General features: G+C 42.0%; 1 protein-coding gene across 2 annotated transcripts in view; it reads left to right on the top strand.

Moving 5' to 3' along the window:
• Positions 1-20,427, top strand: part of LOC122626785 (protein outspread) — an 82,220-nt gene that overhangs the window by 32,973 nt on the left and 28,820 nt on the right. For both annotated transcript variants that reach the window (XM_043807162.1, XM_043807164.1), the window contains exon 2: positions 12,160-12,240. In XM_043807162.1, the coding sequence (XP_043663097.1) occupies positions 12,160-12,240 (81 nt within the window). The remainder of the gene's footprint in view (positions 1-12,159; positions 12,241-20,427) is intronic.

Genomic DNA, 20,427 nt, shown 5'->3' with positions numbered 1-20,427 from the left:
GCTCTGCAAGCTATACAGACCTGTCGTAAAAGTAATAACGCTTGCAATGGCATGACCAAATTATGTTAAATAGCTTAGCAACTGACGACCTCTTCTCCTAACTCGGCCGTACAACGTGGCGTATGCGCAATGGCATTTAAACGTTTTTACGTTGGCACTTAAGTGACTTCTTCGTTTGAATTTGGTTCGCTTGCTGGTTGTTTGTTTCGCTGGTTTGTTGATTTGCTGGTTTCTCTGCCTTAACAATAATGTGACAATAAGGTGGAGGAGTGAAAAAAGGCAAAAAGGAAGTTGCAACGCCGACGCGGTTATGTCCCACTTTTCCGATTCTCGCTAATTGAGCAACTGATTTTCCACTGAATGAAATGTGAAACCGGCCAAAGTCTATATAGGAATAGACGTGTACAGCTGTGCATTGCCTATCCATAAATGGACAAACGCCGAACACCGTTTCTGGCCTCTGTTTTCATTCATAAAACTCATCAGAATGGCCGGTGGGTTGTGCGGGTTGAGCGGGTTGAGGGGGGTAACCGGGAAACTCTCTCTACCGCTTGCCGAACCAATTTTGTAATTACAACAACCGCACGGAGTCCGGATCGGCCCCAAAACCATATAAGATAGCCCAACCTTTTTGGCTTGTGTGTGTTCATTGTTTTGCTGAATTACTGCCTCGAATAAAGACATTTGTGCCAGTTTTCCCCTCAATGCACCTCTCAATGAATGTTGGCTGTGGTTCCGCACAAAACGTTGTATTTATCATACCTGAGCCAACCGTACTAATTTTTCTACCTTGTTCTTTATCTCATTGCAGGTAAGCACACACAACCGGTACACCCGAGCGATAAAGCCATTTCCAATGCTAATCTATGTCGGTCAAAAATGAAAAACATACGTAAGCTTGTTGATAATTAAAAATGTGAGATAAAATTCTTGTTTGGTAAGGGTTTAAAAACCGTTGTGGCAGTTTCCTAATATAAGTTAGAGGTCATTAATGGGTGATTATGAAATATGTTATAATAACATCTTTTAGATTTGAACGTTTTTTCAAGGACTTTTCAAAGCTGTTAAGTAAATATTTTCATGCCTAGTTGGTTTTATATTATTATTATTATTACCACTTTTTTGCACGAAATGCCAATAAAGATTTTTCTCTTCCTATCACCCAAGCTAAGCCCGAAATATATTTCACTAATGGCTTATTTAGGCTGCATCATTTTCTCGAACATTTTTCCCTCTAAGTCGTTTACGGCCATTTTTTATGGTTTACTATTCGCAGCCACATGGGAGAGAAAAAAGGAAAACCCGCAGCTTAAGTTTACGATCGCATAACTTAACATTTGCTTATCTAATCTCCCCAAGTGCAATCAAAACTGGCCGAAAACTAAAAAAGAAACCAAATTGTAAAATACTGCATCGATTTGGAGGAAAAAGGAGGTTTGAATACAACCAGAAATTGAATTGCAGCTGCAGATAAGACATTACACTCCCCTCACCACCACCCCATGTCATATTTCACTTTTCACCTTTTTTCTTGGCCAAAATCGAACGCAAATTGCTGGCAATGGACAGCGGACACACACATAAGCACACATGAGGAAAATACAGAGAAAATTCCATTCAAATTGCGAAAAGCATTGGATTTCATCTAAGCCGCCCAGTTGCGAGCTGTCCGCCGCACATTGCGTATCCCGGAACAATGTTAAATGTCAAGCATTTCTAATTGGATGAATGGGGGGAAAATGGGAAAATGGGAAAATGCAGAGCTGCTGTGGCCAAAAAGGAAACCTAAGATCAAACGGAGTCGATCATGAATGACGGCGATCATGACGTGGCCCCATCAAGTTCACTTTCACTTAGTGTCAACAGCAGCAGCGGCAACAATCGGCAACAAGCGGCAAAGCAGCCGATGACGATGACAATCATCGATCTTCATCGGCAGTACCGTACCCTATGCTGCCCCTTGTCCCTCAGTTTTCCTCCGTTTTTCTTCGTTTTCCCCACTTTTCCCCGCCAGTTGCGATGGCCACACGAAATTTATGTGCAAAGGCAAAACTTGGCTGCGGTCTGTCGAAGGTTCGTTGCCATTTGACGGCGATCGACGATCAACGATCTCTTGAATATACACACAACCGCAAAGCGCTTTTCCTCCTTCAGTACCGAACTTTTTTTGTTGTTTTTATTTTTTTTTTTTAAATTAAAAACGAAAGTAGCTGTGAGTCGGTCTGTCTGGCCGTCTTTTGGCCTGCGAAAATTTATGCAGTCGCGCAATTATTTCGTTTTTTCCCCTGCTGCAAGTTTTCTCGCGTTGCCAGACGCCTTGTTATGGGCCTGTTTTATATATATATTTATAGGAGTTTATCTTTAAGGAAACAGTATGTAAGGAAGCGGAATATTGTTGTCAAGGCTAGCAGAACTGATAAGGGCTTAATAACTTGCAGGTGAACTAAATACATATAGGCAGGGGAACTGGCAAGACTCAACATTTTATTTTGAAGGAGTTACTTATAAGAAAATTATCCAGTACTAATTATTTTTTAAGGTGAATGATGTAAATTCAAAAATATTCAAAAAGGATTTATTTATTTATTTTGTTAGATATTCAATGATATTCACGCCATTAACTTGCATATAATATGATTAAGTGCAGAGTAACCACGAATCGAACTCCCACTATTTATCCTAGCCCTGTCAAGTTTTCCGCCTTTGTTTTGCTCCGTTTAAGCGCCCTGTGGCTCTCCTTGTTAAGTTACTCAATTGGCATCGAGTTGTTAACCTTTTTGGCTGCACCTTCTCCGATTTACCCCCCCAGTTCGATCTTGGATTGCTTTGGTTTGGTTTGGCTTGGCTTTTTGCTTTTCTGGCGAGAGTTTCGCATGAGGTCCCCCGAAGCGTTGACATTTAATGATGAATTTGACACACAAGGGCACGACAACGAATCATTTGCTGTTGGTCATCTGTCAGCCCCCTCCTGCCCAAAATGCCCTTCATCGCGGACTTTCCTTGAAATCGGACAGATGATTAATTTGGGATACCCAAAGACAATCAATCCAGGTGGTCCTTCTGGTCCCCTTTATTTTGGGTCTTGCATTTTTTCCATGTTTTCTTACAGATCATCGTTGTGCAACTCTCATAAATAACGATGATTGCTGTTGATTGGGAATGTAACCAGCGGCAAGTGTTGGGGAAATCTTGATTGTCCTGTGCATAACTAAATAAGCTGGCCACACTGCAATTGCATGTAATTGCATATATTTTGAAAAGTTGGGAAATCTGTTAGCGGCGTTTTGGCGTGAGATTAAATTGCTGTGCTGGGTCTTTAACTACGATTTGATATAACTTGTTGTGATTTCAAAACATGTGCTCATAGTTGTTCTTTTGCATTTATTAGAAATGCTGGACACTTATTAGACAACACGTTTTAACTCAGTAATAAACAGGCCTTAATTAAATAAGAAAAGCTTGCAAAGTGACATCAATATTAATAAGTTTTATGAACATTTCAAGAACGTCCAAAGTACTTTGGTTTTTATTTAAAAAATAATTTAAAAAAGGGTAATACGAGAAAGTCTCTTCAGTTTTTCTGCACATATGATGCACACAGTTCACTGTACAGATCACACTGCGAAAACTTGGCGAAAACTTTCCATTTCATTTCGGCATTCTTTTCGCTTTCATTTTCATTTGCCACCCCTGACCCCGCACTCCCCGCCGAGGGTATTTTATGTATTTTTAAATGCATTTCTAAATGAATTGTAATACCCTCTTGTCTGCCCCTTCGTCGAACTGCCAACGTGAAGTCAGATTGCCAGACACGACCTGTGCGAGCGAGTGTATGTGCGATGTCTATCGCCCAAAAGTCGAAAAGAGTGGAGTTGAGTTTGGGTTTGGGTTTGAGTCCCCGGCAACTTGCAAACTCATGTGCGGCAATAAAAATAAAAATACGAAATAAAAAGAAGAAATACATACTCGTACAGCGGAAAAAAAGAAACACAATCAAATGCAAACATATGCTGCTGCTGCTATTGCTGCTGCGGCGCACAAGAAGCCGAAAACGTTGAAGGTGATTTTTACTTTTACTTACTGAAATTCATGTGCACGATTTTCCACCATCGGACGTCGATTTCAAATGCCGGGCTTTCAAATGAAGAGGCAACCGCCAAGCAGCAGCATCCACATCCATCCACATCCATCCACGCAGTAGTCTCTCCAAATCCAGATGCGAAAGATGATGAAGCTACCAATAAAAGCCTCCACCTAGCCCTTCCTCACCTCCTCAACCTCCTTCAGCGCGGTCCATTGAAAGTGAAATGTTGCCTTTAAACTATTGTTTTGTAATTTTTTGTTTTCTCGTGGCTGCCCCGTGCGTTGTTTTCCTATTTGGAAATCAATTTCTGACAGTTTTTCTATTGTAATTTCCTAGACAACGGTGCATCACAAAAGTAAAAGGATTGCGTTTTCCGCCTTGGTGTGTGGCCACCGCATGAATGACTAGATTTTTATAGCATTTATTTTATTTACTTCATTATGACTTGTTTGACTTGGCTTTTACGGTTTACCCCTGGCGTTTTAATTAGTTTGGTCTGGTCGGGTCGAGGTTTCCTTTTGAGCAATTGTAATCTTGACTTTTATTGTTGCCTTATGGGCTTGTAATGTGAATTTGCGGTTATTCCTTAATTGTGGTTGCCATAATGAGTAAATCGACGGAAAGCGCAATTAGATCCATTACAAAAAGACCCGAAGGGGGATTGATTGTCATTAATAGATGTTATGTTTGTTTTTCAAAAGGGAAAGAGCTCGTTCCTGGCAATCAGATAATGTAGATAGCCAATAAAGGTAGTTTTATGTAAAGAAGAATAAAAAGAAGAGAAAACGTATAAACAATTGTATCCCTATAGTTTTATAGCCAATTTCTCCGCTCATAATGGAGACTAATTACCGGGCCTAAACGATGTCACCCATGCAGGTGATCTCATCCAATGCGATGCCATTCGCGCCCAGCATGATGCACACATGCACTTCCCACAGAGCGGGCAACGAAAGTGAAACTGGAAAAAGAAAGACGCAAGACGAAAGACGAAAGGTGTAGGAAATCGAAATTTCCAATATTTTTTGTCTTTCTTAAATATTACACAATGGACACGAACGCCCATCCAAGTCAATATTATGTTATGTTAATAACTCCGATGCCGCCGATGGGACTGCAACCATGTTGTTGCTGGGCCCCAAACTTTCCCACTCTAGCTGCCCGATGCAGGCGATGCAGTTGATGCAGGCGGTGCAGTCGAAATTCTTGGCATGCAATGCAGAACTGGTCGGATGTTGGATGTTGGGGATACGTTGACTCGCCTCGAATCGGATTCGATCGCTGCCAGCGGTTCCGGATCGCATCGGATCGGATCGGTTCGCGGACAAACAGACATACTGTCTGCCTTCCCTCCCCTCAGCATCCCCTCAGTATGCGACGCTTGTATCTCTTTGGCCCTCGCTTCGATCCGCTTTTTTTCGTAAATGGAGCTTGAAGCGCGACCGCGCACCGCAGGCGATGATCGAGCGAGTGCACTGGGAAAAATTACAAAAGCCAAATTGAAAAGCATACTATATATGTACATTCAATATCATGCATAGTATACATTTGGCTTTGGTTCCCGTTGTTATCGAATCTAATTGCATATAAAGAACCGTTTAAATATCCGCACATTTCTTGGTATTATTAAAAATGATATGATTTTTTACAAAACTCCGATTTATTTTCTGCGGTGCACTAAACCGTCGACACACAACCGCTAAATCGACGACATTCGCTTTCATTTCCAACTGCAGTTGCCTCTCAGCTGCTGGTCAGTCACACTTGCTACCCAGTGCCATAGCACACCATATTTTCATGCCATGCCGTGCCATGCACTTGCCACTCGGACCCCTCTGCACCCCGCTGCACTCCACGCTGCTGGGACCGGGACCCCCTTCCGCCGAGGATCTGCCCCTTCTCAGCTCGACGGTTCATCGGTTTGTTGCACTTGATGGTCGGCCTCTCGGTTTCTGTGCAAGTTTCGTTTGTGTTGCGCAGTTTCGCTTTCGATTTCTTTCGTACTTTCGATTTTCCATACCCTTGAATAAGTTGTCAAAGGTGCTGTAGAAGTTCGGTTTTGATAATAATAAAAATATATAATATTTTTCATATTTATAACATACATTCAAAAAACGGGTCGAGCTGTTTATAATTTAAAATTAAATAATAGTCTTATTTGGATGTTTGTTTATTATGGTTAATGGTTTTCTATCCAACTATGTGGTATATGAAGAGATTTGTTCACAGTACACTGTATAAACTGCATATTTTCCCATTTTGTTTATTTTTAAACTACGCCGATACTAGTAAAGCTTACCCACAGAAATGTGTATAAATATGCTGATGGCATTAACCCTTGTCCCAACCCTCTTGAAGTCAATCAACCTGTGCCTCGGCTGATCGCAAACCACTTTCTTCTCCCAGCTCGTTGCCTCTTGCTTTTTGCTTTTTGATCAGGGTCTGGGGACTTAATAATCGTGCGAAACTTATTAATCATATTTCATGTCGGAGACGCTTTCATGCATGGTGTGTAAAGGCATATATGTACATATATATATGTTATGAATGAGAAGAGATTAGCCGTCATTGACTTAATCGGGCCTAAGATCGGCGACGGCCCTTTGGCCAACAAATCGAGGACCACTTTCATTTTTATTCCAGACGCAGTCTGCGTCGGACTCCGAATCACTGAGGCGCTTCGATTCATGGTCAGCGAAGAAAGTTGTTCTCACACATTAATTATGCTCCTCCGAAACCTCCCCATCGATTGATTGATACGATTTATAACCGGAAAAAAGACTGTTTCTGGTAAAAATGGTTTTCATTCATTGATGGCCAGTCAAGTAATTCCAATTGTCTCACTCAATCTTGCTTTTCTCGATCGTTGGCCCACTTCACTGGAGGTATGAACTGTATGACAAAGCCCAGACTTCGCTGGACTTCATCCACTTTACAATTTGATGGTTCAATTATAAGAATTGATGGCCTGTAATTTTCATGTCCCATACATAAGTATTACGCCAAAGAAATTCCCAAAATGCCGCATTGGTTTCGCTTTCTGTGGAATCGTTGTATTGGGAAATTTTTATTTATTTAAGTTTAACTTCGGGGATTATCCAGTGGTTTTTGCAATTTTATTTTCGTTTACGTATTATTTTCATGGAATCCACTTAATTAACATTCGTGTTAAAGTTCTGCAGAAATGATTGAAAATTCCAAAATGCTAATTAAAGATTCCGCAATCTTTAAAAGGCAGCATGAAATGATGTTCAATAGCTGCAATACAAAAACACATTTTTTCTTAACGGCCTTTTCGAATTTGTTAATCAAAGAACATTAATCATGTGACTTCTAATAATGAATTATTTGTAGTGAGCGCGTGTTTTAATGTTTGAATTTAATGGCTTCATTGAATGGGAAATCAAATTGGAAATACTATTCGATAACTTCAGCTAAAACTGTGCATAGCATGGAGAGATGTTTGAAAAACCTGTTGCCATCTCTTTGCCAACTGGATGGATGTGGCTAATGATGATTTAGTCGGTTGTTGTTGCTGTGCTTGAGGATGTTGGTTGTTGGTTGCTTGTTGTTGTGGCTTGCCTATTAAGCCGCAACTTAGAAACTCGAAGCGAAACAACAACTGCAATGGCAAGATTGAAAATACACATGTATAAATAAACAAAAATAAATAAACAAACAAAGCTAGGCAGCTAAAGCAGCTAAAGCAGGCTGAAATTGAGTTAAAAGCCCAAGAGATTCGACGAGATTCAAGAGATTGAAGCTGCAAACAACTTTCCACTCCAACTCGCAGTCGAAGCGGGTTTGGGACTTGACTTGGTTTGACTTTGACTTCGACTTCGACTTGGATATGATCCACGTGTGCGTGCGGCTCACTAACTAAACACGTTATATACTCGTATACATATGTATGTGCAGATAGATGTAGATGCATGTGATATGTGGAGGGGATGCCACAAATTGTTTATTTGTCAATCGGTTTTTGGCTTTGGCTTATTAGCCGCTGCGGCAGCAAAAGTGAAATTTTCCACAACTCTGCAAGTGGAGCTCAGCCGGCAGCCGATTTATGGCCAGCGGTACGATTCAGTTAATAGCCCCGACTGCTGCCAATAAATCAGCTAGCATGGCGGTGAGTGAAAAACGTGACTTTTGATTTGACATTTCACAGTCATAAGTATGCGACGACTACGGACTTCTTATCAAATTAAATCGAAAACAACTCGGTCTCATGCTATTTAAATTCATTTGCTGCCGCTTCATCTGGGGGTAAGCTGGGGCTCGGCCTCATCTCGAGCGGCTTGAATGTCATCTCAAATGTGGCTAAATGTCAAAATGCATCAGCCTCTCATCTGAGGCATCTTCCCCGCTGCTAATTGAGTCATTTCGTTCTTCTTCCCCCTTCTCTTTTTCCATAACTACGTAATTCACCAACTAACCGAATGCATTCTCTATTCGTATCTTGCACGCTTGCGCAATAGCGAACCTCGTCGAATCTGGCAGAACCAGTAAGTATAAGACTGCATTACTGCGGATAAGTATGATCTAAGATCCCCGATCGCCTATACTCGTAGTTTTCTTACCTGTGTCTCTCATACATAATTGTGTTTGCATGACTTCATATCGAGTGTTTTCTGTGTGTGAATACTTTATACATCAGTTTTTGAGTTTTACAGGAATTTATTGAGTTTCGCATTTGCTTTCGCATATCTCTTGGGGTTTTACACATATTTACATTACCATTGAATACAATACTATATATTACTGCATTAGATAATAATCATCTTAAACTCGAAATATTACAACTATTACTAACTATTAGATATATATAGAGAACCTTTTGAACATGTAGTTTGCTTAGAAGTGCTCCAACATAGGTTGATAAATCCATCAGATTGGTAATGGTTTTCAATTAAAAGTTTTTTTTGGGAGCAAGGTAAATTACCTTGAAGCCGAACACATACGCGATTCTCAACAGTCACAACCTTTTGATTTGTCATTAGCATTCGTATTTGTGGCTGAGTTGAGTTACTCACTCGGAGCGATCAATCAGTTGGGCTGTGGTTTTATTTCTGTCTGGGTCGGTCCACATTTGCACGGCGCACTTTGCTTCATTAGCCAGCGCCTGGGGGCGTTGCCACGCCCACCATTCCAGCGGCTCACTCAAAATTCTGCACGCGCAGCCCCAAAAGCCCCCCTGCTCCCCGCAGTGTGCCCCATTTCGTTTGAAAATCTCCCATTTGTGTGTCAGCAGCGACATGCGCGATGCATAAATATTCAGCATGGCTCGGTGGCTTGGTTTTCATTTGAAATACCCTTCAACCAGAAGTTGGGTTGGGTTAGGGCTTCAGAGTTGGCTTCTGAGGCTCAAAGCCAAGAAATGCAGAACAGGTAGCCACAACTTAACAATATAACACATTAACTCACAGAGCAATACAATTAGCATATTCCGTCCCTAATTTTGGCGAAACATATCACTTCTCATCTTGTAGTCTTATTGTTCTTTTAGCTTACTTAACTTACTGCCAGTTTAGTTTCCAATGTTTTATCTTAATCGTAGTGCTTGATTGACCTTATGAGCAGCAACTGTTTTCCCACAACTATCAATTGCCAAACAATTATTAAAAACCATTTACTGAGGGTATACTACCATCCATATAAACAAAACAAAACAATTTTCCTATGTTTGATCAATTCTTTTGGGGACACCGAAAATGGAAAACAGTTCGCACAATTTAGAAGACAATTGTGACTCATTTAGTCACGAGTTTTGTCCATTTTTTTCGCCTGTAGTTTTCGTAAATTTTTTTTATTTATTTTCCAAACAAGCAAAACAGCAACCAGGCTGGCATTGATAATTTATGTTTGAATGGCTGAATATCTGAATGTCTGCCAGTGGCAGTGGAGTCGGTTTTGTGGACTACGTGGTCGGGTATTACGAGTAGCCAACGGTATTTTTTGAAACCCCCTTTTCCAGCGGATCCATCGGAGTCGCCACACGTCGCGCAGTTTAGCGGTGGCCGTAATGTGACAAAAGTAGATCGCAATTTGGTGATCGTGTGAGCCCCCGATCGAAAAACGGGTCGTTGCCTAGAAGGTGCTAGCTACCTACTAAACCTGAACCTATTTCTGTCACTTAACTTTTCGGACCCATTGAAATTTATGTGGAAAACGTGTCGACTGACTTAGCCTGATGAAAGCCTGACAGCAGCTGCAACAGCAAACTGCAACTGCAACTGCAACTTGCAACTTGCAACTTGCGATTGCAATTGCAATTGCAGCTACTGTTGCAGCCACGGTTGCAAGTCTCTCACTCATTCTCTCTCCCCCAGTTATTTGAATACAAACGTGCGACTTTTCACATAAATCAATGTTAATGGCGCATTTAAACGACCCACCACAGCACCACCACCGCCAACAACAGCAGCAACCACAGAGAATATCATAAAATGCAACAAAAAATCCGAGCCAGATAAATAAAATTAGCCAGCGTAATTGCAAACCAGACAGCCGGAGACCCCAAAAAAGAAAAATGTATATAGAGTACCTCGATTAGACCTCCGTGGCAGAGGAGTGGGAGGCATTTTTTCTCTTTTGACCAACTTTGTTAAGTTGTTGGATAGTTTTGGAGGCGAGTGAGTGGCCGGGACTACCGTATTACACATTTCGTTTTTGGGCTTTGATTTTCGTTTTGGTGTTCGTTTTTGTTATTTTATTGTTTTGTAAACATTTTATGGTGTCAGCTTACAAGACATGATCGGGGTCGGTCGGGATCGAGTCCTAGGCGATACTTGAAGTCGTTTGGCCAATGGCAAAAGGTGACTTAATTGGCGAGCGTTTCCAAAAGTATGTTGTGTGGGAATAGAGACTGATAGGCCTTAAAAAAGTTTGGTTTTCAAAGTATTTTCCCTTTTTGCTTTATTAAACCTTGACTAACTACAAATTTTAAACAATGTGGCCTATGAAGTACTTACTCGGATTCTAAAAACACAGTGTAAAATATAGAAAACATTTTCTAAGTTTTTAGAATTTTACAATCTGTATGAGCTCATATGTTTCTTTAAATTATTGCTTAGTAGTATTGGTTAGATTGAAAGATGGTCTCACTTTCTTTAATTAGAAGCTGATTGGGGACCTCAAGCCGCCGTCACAGTTGCCTCAAATTAAACGCCGGTTCAGCTGGGTTCAATTGGTGGGGGCATTGTGCTATCCCCCATTTGGCACTCTCATTTGCAGCTTTGTCAAATCGAGAATATATATATGTACACAAGTACAAGTATACACCCACCCAGAGCAGACCAAAACAATACCCAACAAGAGGCCGACAGCAGCCTAATGGCGGGCGCGACTAACGACAGAAATCCACTTTAAATGCGGCCCAATTGTCGCTTATTGTTCGCCTGCTCTAGACCAGAGGTGTGCAAAGGCCAAGACCCCCGGGAACCCCGCCGATGTGTGGCAGCCAAGTGGTCTGGTTTTCGTGGTAGTTTCTACTTGTAAGTTATTTTATTTGCTTTAACCCCCCAAAAGGAAAAAAAGCAAAAATCCAAAAATACCACGCGGACAGTTAAATTGGCGCACGTCATTAACATTAGTCATGGCTTAGACGAATAGTTGGTGTAAAAACGATATACCTTTCTGCAGATACCTGGTTGCGGCAAGGTGGGCAACGTAACACGTGCGCGATAAGCAGACAACGTTAAAGCCAATCACAAAAGGAGGCTACGAAAGTTTGGCGTTTTTAATTAAAAATACATATAAATTTTGTTTTCTTTACGGTTGGGCGATAAGCGGGATTTGATAGCTCTGTTCCTTTTCTTTTTCGATTATTTTTCGCCAATGATATTTCCGAATAAATTTGTTTTGCTAATAAAGATTAAATAGTGTTCGTAATTTATTGATCATTTATTAGCAAATAGCTAGAAAATATTTTCATAACTCACCAGACATTCAACACAAAATTATATAATTTGTATTCCAAAACCAATCAGCATTGAAATGTGTTTATTAGTCTTATATGACACTTTTGTTTACCAAAAATATTAACATAACCATTTTTTCCATTTCGACATCTGTAGGCATCGCGAAAGGTCTCCAAATGCGGATATCTGTTTGTGGCGCCAGACTGGGACTTTAGCAATCCATTGTACAGAACAAAGGTGAGTTCTACCGATTACAATAATTTTAAAATATATGTGCGCGTCTTTAAAAATTACAAAGAGATTCCTTATTAACTGCTGTAATAAATTGAATTAAATTGAACGTGGACCACACAAAACAGATGCTTAAGTCTAAAAGACTAGTTCTATTAGAAATTTGTTTGAACATAAATATTATTTGTTATATTGTTGGTTTAGCAATGTGGTACCCATTTAAGCAGGAAATAGATTCATATCTAATACATGGTGAACCTAATGACCGCTGCAAGTGTAGCACCTCATTTCCATGGCTCTCCAACTAACTGACTTAGAGAGATCCCATCCCAAGAGCTCCACACTTGGCGAACCAGTTGGTTTGGGGGCACACGAACAGAAAAATCACACCTTGAATGCATTAAGGCTAACCAAATTTCCGATGTCCACTTTCCCAAAAATGCCAAACCACCTATCCTCACTACAAGTAAATCCCATAAAGCAAATTGCCAGCCTTGTCCACCCAGCTTGGGTTGTAGGTAGGGGTAGGGGCTGCAGGAGGGGGGAGTGCGCTGGTCATGGGTGGCGACTTGGTGGCTTTGACGGGGTGGTGTGAAAAGCAGAAACACTTGAGCAAATATTTGACAGCATCTGGCGGGACAGAGGCGACGCACCACGGCCACCGATTTGTTTTTGGACGGTTGGCAAAGAAAGTGCCGCTGGTTGTTGGCCAAGAGAAAGGTGACACGGGGTGGGTACGGTACGGTAAGGTAATGATGACAGTTTGGCACTTGGTACACTTGGAAAAATCAATTTAAGATAGCCTCATAGTAGGATGTTTGCTTCAGTTCTTACTTTCATTATATATACATATAATGTCATGTGCAACTAAGCATAAAACAATATGCCAACCTGAGGCAAATGTTTATACTTCATTTGGTAAATGTGTTTTAGACTTTGGTTGCAGTGCATGTTCCGCTAGCAGCACCCGCAGTTGCATCAGCTGGTGGTCAACACCGGCAACGCCTCTTCCACATCCTCATCCTCTTCCTGGGCTTAGACTTGGACTTGGTCGTGGACTTGGCTTTGCCTTGGACTGGCTTATGGACTGGGGGCTTCGACGTCGTCACTTCACTCTCTCGTGGCGATTCGTATCTCGACCAATTAGCGAATGACGTAGCGACGTGGCGACAGCAGCGCATCGTTAAAACCGCAACGCAAACGCTCGGCGACATATGCAAATGGCTGCAAACAGTTACAGGTGGTTTGGCGGGCATTTTGGGGAGGGGGGAAATGGCCAAGTGGCGGCCACACTGCCTCCTCTGATTTGTGCTGAGCGACGGGCAACTCCGACAAACTCTGGCAAAAGACAGCGATGCTGATGATAATAATAAAAGTGTGCGCATGCGCAGAGCGCACTTCCTTGTTAACAACATAAATTTACGTATGTTTTTTAATAGATGGACAGGTATTTAATTAACATTTGCGCAGAAGCAGTCGCAATCTCCAGCGCTCGCAAACCGGATGTTGTTTTCTGCCAAGAGCTGTGTCGTGCTAGTGCTAGCACTGGAAAAGCACTCAGATCCAACGATCCAGCGATCGGGAAAGGCAAGCATCAAGTGTCTCGAATCGAGGGCGGGGCTAATTGTGGTGCTGGAACGGGAAGGAAATAAATTTAAGCAAACTAGCCACTCTTTGGCTCGGACTTTCTTTTGGCGAATGTGTACATCTATGTGATGGAATTAATGAACAAAATTCACAGAACTTTGGCTGGCCCACAAACTTTTAATTACTCTTCAATTTGATAGTTGACAAGGTTCTGCATATCGTATTCACACACGGTTAATATCTGGGTTTTAATACTAGGGCTCTAGATACTTGCTTTTATTTAAATGCAAGCAATAATCTTGCTTCGTTAAACCTTTCCTATAATGGCAGTGGCAATTCGCCACTAGATTTCCATTTCACTCAAGGCCTGTGTATCATGTTGTCTAACTTTCCCGACTTCTCGGCAAATATCTCCATCGGCCATCAGTTCTTAATCTCCCTTGAGCAGTCATCAAGTGGTTTTCCTTTCCTGGCCTCCAGCAGATCCACAGCTCTGGGCTCTGGGTTACCCACAAAGAACCGCTGCTGCTGCCGCTATGCCAATGCCTGCTCCCTTTCCTGCCCCATAATTTATCCATAATGTAGCTCCAGTGTGGCAATTACGTCCTCTGCAGTCCCAGAAACCAACTCCCCAGGTTTCCGACCCCACAAACAGTGCAGGTGCAGTCGATTTCTTATTGTCTCGACTCTCTGCATGGGCACTTTTTATTTGGAACGTTATTAGGATGGCTTTTGCCTGGGGTCCGTTGGGCATGCACCTGAACTTGATTGTGAGGCCCGAAGGTGTTGTGCTAGACATGATTTCCTAAACTATTTTGATTAGATATGCAAGTTAATTAAAGCTTACACTTGTATCATTACCAGCGGAAAATGAATCATTTCTCTTTACTGCAGAAGCAAATTGAGTCCTAGTATACTTACACAAATTAGCTGATATAATTGACATAAAACCAAGGCACAAACCGGCACAAAGGCCCCATATTATAATCACTGGTAAACAAATCAATTTGCGTGGCATAACTGGTTCAACGTGGCTCTCATTTTGGCCGAATGCCCCGAACGGTCTTATGAGCCTTAAGACAAATCGACAGTTAAGTTAAGCATCTGGAGTTCCGAAAGTAATTTCACCGCGTCTGCCGCGCTGAAACCCTTTTTAGCATAATTCCGATAATTTCCTTTGACAAGTTAAATGCTGCAATTTGGTATCCGATAATTTATCATATAACTTAATATTGATTACGATTATGAAAGGGCCAGAGCAGAGGGGGCTCCTTTTCCCTCAGCTATCTTTCTCTGCCGCCCGTCGAGCATCTTTTTCCCTTGCGCCCGAATGCTAGGAAACGGCAATAAACTTACGGCTTGGAATTATGCAGATTCAGATTTTTATCGCCTCGCCAACTTTTCTGCATACAAAGTGCATAATTTCCAGAAAGGAAAACCTGCTCCCAAGACACTGGACAGACGGACACGTGGGCAACATAAGCGCTGGCTGAGCAGCAGCCGATAAGCTTTTTGCTGGAGATGCTGGAGATGCTGGGGATGCTGGGTCGCGGGGAAATATTTTCATAATGACGACTTTTGCGTGAGGAGGCATTGGGTTGAGTTGGGGAGAGGCGCGCCTTGAGGGGGTTCAATGGACCTGCTCGTCGAATATGTACTTGGGGACCCCCCTTCTAAAACGGAAGTGTTTGCCTCGGGTTGATCTCCAGCCTGGGCCTGATAATGAAATTGATAATCACAATCATCACGGTCATGGCTCTGGCCACCGTTTCTTAAAGGAAAATAAGAATGTTGTTGATTGACAAGTTGGCCAGGAGTCGGAGTCGGACTCGGACTCAGACGTGGATCTGGCCGGTGTCTTCTCCCAGGGGCTTTATTAATTAAACCAGGAAGCATTTTCGGCCTGCCTCCGCAGGCAGTCTCGCAACGGTCGTAGTGGCCAACCCAGCTGCTGCAGCTGGTGGGGATCTTGAAAAATATTTATTAAAAATTATGCACGCATTAGCTGGCCTGGCGGTCGGTCGGCGGTCTCCCTGGGCTTTATTAAGGAAGTGTTTTGGCTTGGTGGGCGAATTACACGAAATGCTGCATATTAATTTAGTTTCTCTAGCGGTAATAGCCGCGATTTGCGGTCAGGCTTAGAGACCCAGACTCGCTTTATGGCATTTTGATAGCCGAGAGAATCCGCTATAAAACTAAGCATCCAACATTTTACGACCTGGCCCGTTCTCTTCTTACACATCTCCCTAGATGCCCATAGTGATTCGAAACCATTTCGCTTAGTGGCTTCGATTTTTCCGCTCTACGCCCACAGTGTGCGTAGTCGTTTGTAATTTCCTTTCGAAACTAATTACGGCGAGCGGGGGAGGTCATAGTGAGGAAAGCAAATTAGAATATTAACTGAAAATCGTCTACACGTAAGCAAATTCATTAGTCGCAATTAACGGACGATAGGAATGAAGTCTATCGATTAAGTTCTCGGCGGATTGCAGTCGCTCGATTGTGGGCGTATCGATCGGATCGCAATGGGTTGGAAGTGGAAATGAATTGCCGGTGAGGCTGTGGGTGATGCGGATGAATAGGCGAGAGATCTGTAATCTAGAACTAATGAGTATGCAGTCTGGGTCGGGCAGAAACAACGATCGATCACCCCTAAGCGAATCGATCACGATGCTAGAGCACCGAAGAATTTATGTAGCTGTTAATTGTGTGTTAATGATGGGGACTTACTGAAGAAATCACAAAGACCTAACATTACAAAATCCATTTCAGAGGTGTTAATTGCTTATAGATGATACACAAGCTGGATAAACAAAAACTACAAAAATTACACTTTCAAAACATATAATAAACTTCCTTTGTATTTGTAGATTTATTTGCCAGCATTAAAATATTTATTTTTGACATTTTGCAAATATGCAGTAATTTCTTGCTGGTGATCAATTCTGAGCGCACGGCGTACAAGTGGGTTAAGCACATGCATGAAAACCAAACCAAACAAACTAATTTGCACACTTGACGGCCTGCCAACTTGAGAATGGCTGCATGAACGATTGAATGGAATGACTAACTGAATGACTGACTGTCAGACAGCGAGGCAGCTGCTCTGCCGTCTCCCACCGCTAATAAATAGCAATTAGAATAACATGCCAATAAATCTTGGCCGGCTAAACTCTTTCCCATAAACTGCAATCTGCTGTTGTCGATGCTGCTGCTGCTGCCGCTGCAGTTGAACGGAACTGAAATCGACCTTGGCTTGCATATGAGTACGAGATGCATATTGCAGATCTGCACACTGACAGAAAAGTTAGCCATAAGTATAAGCTACTCCTATGATTTTATTTATCGAAAATATTTTATTTTTTGAGGATTATAAAAGCCTCCTTTAATTTGTATACTTCAAAGAAGCTTTGCTACTTAAGCAATGCAATATATCTTATATCATATTTATACGTTCTGAATCGTTTCTTATTTGAGTAAATGCCGTCTTAGCCATAGACTTTTTTCCCGGTGCACTTGAAACTGTCCCACTCCCTGGCAGCCCCTCTTCCACCTCCACGACCAGGCCGTCTCTTTGTCTCTGTCAGTTTCATTCATAAATAAATACAAAAGTGCAACACCTCTAAATTTATATGTTAATTAGTTGGGCTGCAAGCTGAAACCGCAAATTAGCCCACGACTCGCGACCGACTGATGCATTTGCAACTGTCAACGGTGGAGTGCAGCGGATGGAGCGAAGTGGATGGAGTTCTCGACGTGGGTGCTCACTGCCTCCTCCGTCTCCTCCTCCTTCTCCTGCTCCCCCACTTTCCCTTCCTCTGTTTGTGCCACCCAAAGGTGTGTTAATTGATTGCTCCGGTCTTGCAGGGCCCACAACTGCCAACGGTAAATGCTGCAGATTGCGGCCAACAACGCAACATGAATGCAATGGCGAAAAGGCCAAAACGGAGAAAATGAGCTCAGAAGCAAAACTGATCTTTGGGGTCCATTCTATCCTGTCAGAGAATTAGATGTGCTCATCGTTTAAAGTCATACTTGAAAATGACAATCACATACACGCATTGCTCTTTTATACCCTTAACAAAGGAAAGAAATTGCATAATTGATAGTATTTGATATGGTAAAATTTAATCACACTTAACCATAAAGTGTTAGCTGTTATCACAAACTGTTATAACATATTTTTGAGATTTCAATTGGATTGTTTTTACAATGGCTGTAGTCCCAGACCTAACTTCAAACATTTCGAAAGCTAATCTTGGCTAAGCTTAACTTAAAGTAATTAATCTTTTTCAAGTCGATACTAACCTCTTATTTAATTATCCCAAAAACACCGATTCCCCTTTACTACAATGGGCAGCTGTTGTCGATTACTTGAGCCTCGAGAGAGTGTAAAAGTTCGATGCAGTTTCAATCAGTCTTATTTGGAGTGCAGTACGCGGTGCCATGTGGTCAATGGAATATGGCCAGCTTTGGTCTTCTCGCCTTCGGAGTTTTTCTCGCTTTTCGCTTCTGCCATTACATAAAACACTGAGTGGAGACGGAGACAAGGCGAGGCTTACGTAGACCGAGCGTCTAACGGCGGTGACGTTGACTTGGGCAGATCGCGTATTGGATTTCCACGCCGTCATTGTCGTTGAATGGAGCCGCCAGGAACGATGGGCGAAGGGCGGTGGTGCAGTGGTGCAGTGGTGCGCCGGGGGGCGTGGTGGCAGCTCATGTGTGGTTGCATTGACGAACTGTCTGACGGCGGAAAGAGGGGCTATATTTCTAACTGTGGTGTGGTTTTATTGTGCTCACCAAGCCTAGCGGGCCAGCCCTAATAAAAAAGCGCATTTATCATATCTGGACAGGAAATACCCTGTAAAATTAAACTGAATAAAAGTAGCCCTAGTAAAAAGTTCCTTTTATGACAAAGTTAACTCCTGAATATATGAGTAATAATTATAAATATGTATTATATAAAAGAGCATTTATGCTTGGTGGGATAGCTAGATAGTTAGTTCAGTTTCTTAATTGAAGTAATAATCATACAATCAAGGGATCATCTAGGGCTAGTGGTTTGTAAGGAACACGCTATATGTGTGATGTAAAGATAGTTTCTTTGAAATAGCTTTCTTCCGGCATATTCTACCCTAGCGTACTGCCCGTTCGAGTCTCAGCAATCCAAACGCGTATGAGATCTCTACTCATCTTTCTGAGCCCCTTCACAGCCCCTGTGAGGTATTATTTAACTTTTTTCATTTGCTGCTGGCTGACTGATGCTTTATGCAAGTTCGTCTATCGTTTCTGCCGGCATTTGTGCTTTTTGTTTTTCATACGCTGCCGCAGTTCGTTTTTGTCATCTGTGCCAATGTGCAATATTGTGCAGCCAAACAAAAAGAGATGGGGATACTCTGGCTGATGAGTGGGGGGAGAATGGTGGAAAGCGGTGGAAATGGTCGCAGTAAAGTTTTCATCATAACGGTAACGACTTTTGCAAAATCACCAGGGAGATGTTAGATGTTTGATTTCCGCGTAATTACTTTTTTTGTGTGCTACCTACCCCTGTGTCTGTGGCTGGGTATTGTTTTTCCAGCTCTGTTTGGAGAGTGTCTTGTTCGCACTAATTACGAAAAAACGCCTCCTGTAGCTGCAGATTTGTGGGCGTGTCCAATGTGATGTTGCAATTGTTTTTTCATGTTCGTTTCTATTTTGTTGTTGTTGTTGTTGTGCATTTGCTGCTCGCTCCCCGTTTAACACGTATCGCATTAAGGCGCATTTAATAAGCCAATTGCCGCTCTCCCAGTCGCCGGCAGTTAGCCCATTCCCCCATAAAAGAAAATAACTACTAGTGAACGATTTCCGCTCGCGACCGTCATTTGACACGTTTAACGAAATGAAAATGATTGACGACTTGGTGACTTGACGACTTGCCAACTCTGGCTCTGGATTCACCCAGCCCCAGTTTACATACATACGTACATTCATATGTACATACGAGTACATGTACGAAATACCTATGTATACATATATGTACATGTGTCGCAATGCTCGCCACTTGCAAAACGGCCAACGAGTGAGCTGTGGGGCCCACTGCCCACTGACAAGTTAATAGTCAACTCTATTAACTTTTTATGACCACAGCCTGGGCTCTTTTGTCGCCCCAAAGGAAGTTGCAGTCACTCGAGAACAGCAACAATGCAATAATCAATTTACAAATATTGAAAATGAGAGCTGCGAGCTGTTTGGTAATGATTAAACCAGTAATTGACTTCCTGCGGTGCTTTGGCAATCGGATTTGATCATTATGGCATTGATTAGTTTTCAGTTTGTTTAGTAATTTGCGGTGAGAATTGAGACTGATTGGTTGTTAGTTCAACTTTTAATTGCCAATGCCAGCTACAAGCGGTCAATAAATATTATGATTTTTAGCTGAAAGTGTTTTTGTTGTCTCACATGTTGCACAATGGTCAAACGGATTTTAAGACATACATTAAGACTACTAAAAATTAAGTACTTCCGAGTCTCGAGGCAACAAGAAATCCACTTACCAAACAGCATTAGTTGCAATGTTTTAAACAGCCTAAAAAATAACAAAATGAAAGAAAAGTTGAAATTAACGTA

The sequence above is a fragment of the Drosophila teissieri genome, chromosome 2L, assembly GCF_016746235.2.
Source record: "Drosophila teissieri strain GT53w chromosome 2L, Prin_Dtei_1.1, whole genome shotgun sequence".
Lineage (NCBI taxonomy): Eukaryota > Metazoa > Arthropoda > Insecta > Diptera > Drosophilidae > Drosophila > Drosophila teissieri.
The sequence above is the reverse complement of the archived record's forward strand: the minus strand, read 5'-3'. Positions and strand labels throughout refer to the sequence as shown.